The sequence below is a fragment of the Austrofundulus limnaeus genome, unplaced genomic scaffold (assembly GCF_001266775.1).
Source record: "Austrofundulus limnaeus strain Quisiro unplaced genomic scaffold, Austrofundulus_limnaeus-1.0 Scaffold53, whole genome shotgun sequence".
NCBI lineage: Eukaryota > Metazoa > Chordata > Actinopteri > Cyprinodontiformes > Rivulidae > Austrofundulus > Austrofundulus limnaeus.
The window spans coordinates 296,171-304,382 of NW_013952455.1; the positions used below are offsets into that span (position 1 = coordinate 296,171).

The following is an 8,212-nucleotide window of genomic DNA, read 5'->3' on the forward strand; positions in this document are numbered from 1 at the left end:
CCAGGGAGGATGATTCAACCACTCAACCACTAGATGTCGCTGAAAACAACAAATCATACACACTGTGCCTTTAAAGAAAAACCTGTCTAGAGGACATATTTATTTTTCTTTTTGATTTTTTTCTATCTGGATTACTGAGATGCATCAGGACATTTAACTACTTTTAATCAAAAATATCAAAATGAAAGGTTTAAAGCTTTGTCCCAAAAGTAAACAGGGTTTCAACCACATGAACAAAAACTGTAATCTGGTTTCACATCAGAGGAGCTTGAAAACTAAAAACCACTTTTTCTAATTTTAGAAACTTTAGAGCCAAAACAGTGATGTCATCAAGACTGTACAGCTATGTGCATTGATCATACTGTTAGAACATATAAGTAGATGATTGAACTGCACCTGAGATGGAGTTCTGAGGTTTGTGTCTGGACTGTGAGTCACTGGCACACAATACAAACAAACTTCCAAGCATGGCTTGCCATCAAACTCAAACCAGAACCTGGAGGCCTGTAGTGTAAGCATGTTCAGTGAGTAGCCATGCCCAGGTTAGTCTTTTTCAGACAGCGAAATGGTCTGTATCAAAACAAACAATCTATTGTCAGACTGGACCAAACAGCAGGTTGATTAGAGAGCATGTCCTGCACTGGAGACAGGAAGAGGGGCATCCAGGTACCCAAGACCATGTCAGAAACCTTGTTACTACTTATTCTTTACCACCTGACTAGTCTTAGATCACACCTTTAATCAATACTTTTGATCTTGAAGTTGAATATAAAATTGATTGTTTGCATGATTTACTTTATCTGTTGGACAGATGGCATYACACCTGCCTAGTTTTGAGTACCTATACGAAGTAACTCATAGATGATTCAATGATTACAAAGGGCTGAAATCAGCAGCCCTCTGTCTTTGTCACCATGATGAAAATTTGGTACGCTTCATATGCTGCTGGTTTTCAATTTATTTATTTGGGGGTGAGGTGGGATTTTTTGGGGTTTCATTTTTGCCAGGAGACAGTTCATCTTCTTAGAAAATCAGTTATTTGCCCAACTGATGGGCTGTAGCAGTTTCAGATCATTGCTGACGTCCATTTTAGCTTTTAAAGGTGTTTTTAGCTAATAGCCAGCATATGAACTATTCATCATGTGACCAGTTAATCAAGTCATTTTGATTAGTGGCATTTGGCTGTTCAGTAATAAGAGTGGACTTTATTTGCAGTTTTGGCTTAGTATTTATGAAACAAACAATGCAATAGTGCAAAACCTTGTGTGTTGTAGTTCATCTAAGGTGCTGTTTACTAGAATTTAAGTCTTAGCATATTCTTTTATAAAGTTAGAACATGTGAAACCTTTGATGTAAAAACACTAGGACTTTTGACCACAGTTAAATCATTTGAACAACCCCACACCAGCTCTTCTTTGTAACTAATTGTCAATTTTAGGTTATTTAGTTTTACCTTTTTTTGTATATACAGTGTATTRAGGGTATCAAATGTGTATTAACCTGCAACTTTAGCTGTAGCATTCGACTGATGTAGGTTATTTTCTCTCCTATTTTACAGTCTGCTTTTCACTACAGAGCCAAAAGAGATAACCAGGGCTAATTCATCTGTTTTTAAGAGTCAACAAATCAGTATTATCATCATCTAGAAACACATTTTGTAGATTCTTAAAGGCATTAAAGCAGGACAGCCATGATGAAATGCTTCTTACTGTTGTGACTAAGTTGGACCCCACTTGGCCGTGTTGATGAAGAATGGTTGTTAAAGAAGCAAACACGGTGCCAGTGACCGTATGCCCCCTGTCTTCTCTCCCCTAGAGCTCAGAGGCCGTTGTCCAATGGCTGAGCGACTTTCAGCTGCAGGTCTACGCTCCAAACTTCCTGGGTGCTGGGTATGACTTACCCACCATTAGCCGAATGACTCCGGAGGTAAGGCAACTGATCCCTGAACCCCCAGAGAGTGTACCCCCTCGCCTCCAAGGACCACAATGTAAAGAAGTCTGCTGGACTTTAATTTGTGCTGTCCTTGATGTTTCYAAGCTGCATGTGCATCATTTCCCTTAAAGGTTATAAAATAACTTCAACAAATGTGACCTCAGCTGCCCCTTTTCCACCATCCTGTCAAACCTGCTGTGGTTTACTTTTTGACCTTTCACCCCTGATCTGGCACCACCCTGCTTCTGTATGACCACAGAAATGTTACTACTACACTGCCAGATTTGAACAYTGAAATTCACTAAAATCTTTGTTGTCATGCCTGTTTGATTTTAATGTGAATTAATTTTATTGATAAAAAAAAAAACCCTGAATTTCTGAACAAAGTATTTATTCAGTGCACATCTAAAGATGTTTTAACCCTCCTGGGGAAGGAGTACACAAATATTTATGCTGACCTTACATTGCATCACTCCTTTTTTTACTCTTATGTTTAACATTTTAAAAATAACCTGCTTTAAAGACTACAGTAGGATTTACTGACGCCTGAAAATAATTGATTCAGTTTAAATAAAAACAAAACAACGAAATAAAATTAGTTCCAGTTTAAATATGTCAAACTAGGCATAAAATGAATGAATAATTTATTTATTTTTTTACGTTGTTCTGATTATTCTACATCGGCCCAGTTGAGCCAGCTGCACTTAAACACATTCAAGACTCAAACTCAATAAACTCACAGCAGGATTATAAATAAATTGACCTCCTGACTTTTCCATCACCTTCAGCACTGCTCCTCCTGCTGCCTCTGTCTGAGCAACAAGACTGAGGGGCTCCACCATGCTCACTGACATATAAATAATTTACAGCATTTATAAATTATTTGTATGTATTTGCACTGTAAATGCATGAGGAGAGTCTAAACCTGTACTTAATTCTACACTCTTTTTTTAGGAAACAGTTTTCACACCACTAATCGTGACTTTGTATTGTTTATGATATGTAAGTTTGTGTGCGTGTTCGGATGTGTGGCAAGTGCAAATGTTAGTGGATTCTTGTGTGTCTACTATTACTTGTGAATTGGGCAGACACAATACTAAAGTAGAAATGCACAACATATAATTATAAAAARGTTCTGCTCCCTGGCACTGTTTTTTCTTTGGTTTTACAAGATAATTGTTTTTAGTTGTTACAAAACTAGGAGTAAAATGTGAAAGATTCTTTCGAAGAATCAACCTAATTAAGTCTTTTTGATGCTTCCTGTCACTGCAGACATTCGCTTCTCTTTTCCTTTGCTTTTCTTTTGATTTAGAGACATTTGCATCTTCAGTTCTTTCTTCTCGATTGGCAGAAGCGTTCATCAGATGTCATGCTGTCTCTTGTGTTGCGAGTTTTTCCTCTTGGTTTGTATGCCTGCGTGTGTCTGAGTGTGTGTGTGTGACTGACCGACACAGTCAGATACACTGCTGGGCRCTGAGGTTTTACTGCACTTGTGGAAGAAAACATCGTCGTGGTTTCCTTCTAAGATGCATGTTTGCTTGTGTGTAGGATCTGACAGCTATTGGAATAACTAAACCAGGACACAGAAAGAAGATGACGACAGAGATTAACAAGCTAAGTGTCACAGAGTGGCTTCCTGAGCAGAAACCTGTGAGTTAAACACAACACACACAAACACTTAAATTCGTCTTGTAAAGCTGTTATTAGGGGGTCCAAGCTTGTAGAAACAAGGGGAGCACTGCAGCAAAGCTAAAACAAATCTTATGACAGTCATATTAGAGATATTACCRTAGGTATTACCGGTAAGTCCCAGTTTACTGGTTAAACTGAGGCTGTCCCCTTGACCATGGTTAGGCCTGTAGTGATCAATCAAATGCATGATAAGTAAAATGGGGTTTATCATTTTCATTTGCCTGCTTGTTTGTTTTCTTTGTGTCTTACTCTTTTCAACTCCTTAGCATATGGAGAAAACTCTTGTGTCAGGTATTTACCAGGTGTGTGGTCTTGTAACCTGTGTAGCATGAGAGCTACAGTCATTAATTAAGCTATAAGGGAGTCTTTGGATTTCAGAAGCCTCCTTTCAGCTGGCAACGCCTCGGGATGCCCTCAGGGTGCCATGCCAAACCTTGGGTTCGCTAAAAGTTTATTATTTTTTTACACTATGTAAATTTTGGAAACTTCTGTAAACTTTGTAAGCAATGTGTGGGTGACCAAAAGTCTTTTATGAAGCCAGAGGAAGCTTCAGTAGCTGTTGTTGTGTATTATTTTCCCAATCTCCAGTCTAGGTCAGTCCGTAACTTTTTTTWCCTACATAAATCTCGTAAACTTCTSTRWGTTTCATAATTCAGTTTGTRTGTGTGGTGGGGGTATCATTATATTAGTTTAAACATTTTTACAAACAATGTCATCGTTTATCACATTTTTTTAGACAATTTATTGCAAAGCTACATTTATTATTGTGACAGGCCTAATCATGGTACTCAAGTCAACTCAGAAATTACATACATAATTACGGTTATATAGCACTGAAAATTTTTAAAAAGTCTGATAAGAAATGTTGCCAACATATTAGTTTTCATTTATTTAGATCAGTGGTGCCCAAACATTTTTCYTGAGAGGGCCAAAATTAAAAAACATTTTCCCTGAAAGGGCCAAAATTCAAATCAGTCTGAGGGCCACGGGCCAAATGCAATAATATATGAAATGCAAAGTAAAGTYGTTTTATTTTTTAGGATTAAGTTAGCAGCCAGTGTGGTTGCCCACATTTTTTTACTTTTCAGCCCATGGACATGGAGAAAATTCAACGTATCCTCAGGCAGCAAAGGCTCATGGGACTTTTCACATTTAAAATTTTAGTATAAGTAGTCTTATAAGGTGTGCAAATCTAGATATAAGCTTAAATCTAATCTAAATGTCTTTTTTCTAATAACCAGGACAACTGCTGTTGGGCCAAAACAAATGGCTTGGCAGGCCAATTTTGGCCCGCGGGCCCCACTTTGGGCACCTCTGATTTAGATCATYTGAAAAACAAAACTACAAATGGTTAATTCTCCTTATCTCCTATCCTACATGGTTGCACTCTGATGATTTACTTTTAAAAACTGCACCGAAGGTTTGTACAGATTATGGGAAAAAATATTTCATTTTAAATTTTGTCTCCCTCAGACTAGAATCAACTGCAGAAAGACTTGAAATTGAAGGAATTGGTCTCTTTGAATGTTTTTAAGGCCATTCTTAATGAATTCGTAAAAGACGTGTTTGTAAACGTTTTAACTGATRTTGATAGTTGTCAGCTTTATAGATGAGTAATTGACTTATTTTTCTTTTTTTACTTCTGCCACTTATGTATTTTAATTATGTTCTGATAATTAGGGTAGGATTGGAAATTATTAATCGCTGCTGCCATTAACAACCAGGTCTATTTTGAAAGGGAGATTTTAATCTTAATGGGATCTACCTGGCTAAATAAAGGTTTAAATAAATAAAATTTAAAAAGAAAATTCCATTGTTGAACTTAATGAGCAGCCATCTTTCTGGTGTTTCTACAGAACAGCCTCGGAGAGTGGTTGACTGCTATTGGTCTAAGCCAGTACCACCAAGTACTGGTGCAGAACGGCTATGAAAACATCGACTTTATCACAGACATCACCTGGGAAGACCTACAGGAAATAGGCATCACCAAACTTGGTAAAATATCCATTCAAACATGATACTATTGTCACTAATGCTGACATTATGGTGAATATTTTTTGCTATGTTTTGATGTTACCATGTGATGTCAAGTGTATTTTGATTAATCAAGCGGAACTCTAATATTCCACTGTTGAAGGTCACCAGAAGAAGCTGATGCTGGCAGTGAAGCGTCTGGCTGAAATGCAGCGCRGTACTGATGGGCGGGGCTCCCTACGAAAAAGGCCGCCGCCAATCACTCAGCAGCAGGAAGTCATGTCAATGGACAGCCCACCCCCAGATGGTGAGCTAATATAACTCCCGATAAGCTTTAACTACTATGTATAAWGAGCTGTCCTAGTGGTCAAATGCTTTTGCTCAGAGCTTTAATTCTCTAAAGGCTGTTATGATCTAAAATGGCTTAGGTCTGAGTTTTTCAGTTAGCCTGGGCGTCATCTTCAGTTTCTGTCTTAAGTTCTTTATGGTTCAATGCTTGAGTGAATCGTTTTTCTCTTTATGTTCTCCTTCAGACTCAATATGGAAGAAATGTTACATCACATTTCAAAATTTTGCAGAAAATGCTTAGATTTCTGAAATTTCGAGAAAGATTAAATCAAAGTTAGAATCTTTAAGCAATATTTTTCTCCATCCGTCTATCCGTTTTCTGCCACTTATCCGGGGTAGGGTCACGGGGGCAGCAGCCTAAGCAGAGAGACCCAGACTTCCCTCTCCACAGCCACTTGGGCCAGCTCGTCCGGGGGAATCCCAAGGTGTTCCCAGGCCAGCTGAGAAACATAGTCCCTCCAGCATATCCTGGGTCTTCCTCTGGGCCTCCTCCCAGTGGGATGTGCCTGGAACACCTCACCAGGGAGGCGTCCAGGAGGCATCCTAACCAGATGAACCACCTCAACTGGCTCCTCTCGACGTGGAGGAGCAGCGGCTCTACTCTGAGTCCCTCCTGGATGACTGAGCTTCTCACCCTATCTCTAAAGGAGAGCCCAGACACCTTGCGAAGGAAACATTTTGGCCACTTGTATCCGCGATCTCGTTCTTTCGGTCACTACCCAAAGTTCGTGACCATAGATGAGGGTGGGAACGTAGACCGACCGGTAAACCGAGAGCTTTGCCTTTTGGCTCAGCTCTCGCTTCACCACGACAGACCGGTACAGCGCCCGCATCACTGCAGATGCAGCACCAATCCGCCTGTCGATCTCCCGCTCCATTCTTCCCTCATTCGTGAACAAGAACCCGAGATACTTAAACTCCTCCACTTGGGGAAGAACCTCCTCCCCGACCCGGAGGAGGCAGCCTACCCTTTTCCAGCTCAAGACCATGGTCTCGGATTTGGAGGCACTGATCCTCATCCCGGCCGCTTCACACTCGGCTGCGAACCGCTCCAGTGAGAGCTGGAGATCACGATCTGGTGAAGCCAATAGGACCACATCATCCGCAAAAAGCAGAAACGTGAGCCCAAGGTCACCAAAAATGATCCCCTCAACACCTTGGCTGCACCTAGAAATTCTGTCCATAAAAGTTATGAACAGAATCTGTGACAAAGGGCAGCCTTGGTGGAGTCCAACTCCCACTAGAAATGAGTCCAACTTACTACCGGCAATGTGGACCAAACTCTGGCACCAGTCGTACAGGGACCTGACAGCCCGTATCAAAGGGCCTGGTACCCCCCACAGGAGTCCCAGAGGGACACAGTCGAATACCTTCTCCAAGTCCACAAAACACATGTAGACTGCTTGAATGAACTCTGAGGGTGTAGAGCTGGTCCGCTGTTCCATGACCAGGACGAAAACCACACTGCTCTTCCTGAATGCGAGATTCGACACACCGATGGACCCTTCTCTCCAGGACCCCTGAACAGACCTTACCAGGGAGGCTCAGAAGTGTGATCCCCTTATAGTTGGAACACCCTCTGCAGCCCCCTTTTTAAATACGGGGACCACCACCCCAGTCTGCCAATCCAGAGGAACTGCCTCCAATGTCCACGCGATATTGTAGAGTCGCGTCAACCAACGCAACCCCACAACATCCAGAGCCTTAAGGAATTCCGGGCGAATCTCATCCACCCCTGGCGCCCTGCCACCGAGGAGCTTTTTAACCACCTCGGTGACCTCGGCACCAGAGATTGGAGAGTCCAACCCAAGGTCCTCAGGCTCTGCTTCCTCATGGGAAGACATGTCGATAGGATTGAGGAGGTCTTTGAAGTATTCTGCCCACTGACTCACAACGTCCCGAGTTGAGGTCAGCAGCGCACCATCCCCACCAGTGTTGGTGGTGAACTGCTTTCCCCCCGAGACACTGTACTGTAAATGTTTTCATTTCTTAAATATTGAGAAATGGTAATCTTTTTATAAGACCATTAAAAACACATGAAGGTGCTCTACAGTAGGGGTGTCAAACTCATTTTCACTGAGGGCCACATGAGCATTATGGTGGCCCTCAAAGGGCCAGTTGTAATTAATTTAGATGTTTCATGTTTAACTTTGACTAAATAGTGTTTTAACACAGCCTCTTATAACACTGAAAAGTACTAAGTGTACAACTGACTAAATGTTAAATAAATAATACAGAAATATTATTAAAAGTAAGAGAATTTTAC

At 41.0% G+C, this 8,212-nt stretch overlaps 1 protein-coding gene across 3 annotated transcripts in view; it reads left to right on the forward strand.

Moving 5' to 3' along the window:
• caskin1 (CASK interacting protein 1) overlaps positions 1–8,212 on the forward strand; it is a gene marked incomplete in the record, with an annotated part of 59,042 nt that overhangs the window by 40,731 nt on the left and 10,099 nt on the right. For 2 of the 3 annotated variants that reach the window (XM_014008815.1, XM_014008812.1), the window contains 4 exon segments: positions 1,816–1,926; positions 3,481–3,582; positions 5,481–5,619; positions 5,762–5,905. In XM_014008815.1, the coding sequence (XP_013864269.1) occupies positions 1,816–1,926; positions 3,481–3,582; positions 5,481–5,619; positions 5,762–5,905 (496 nt within the window). 3 annotated transcript variants of the gene reach the window in all.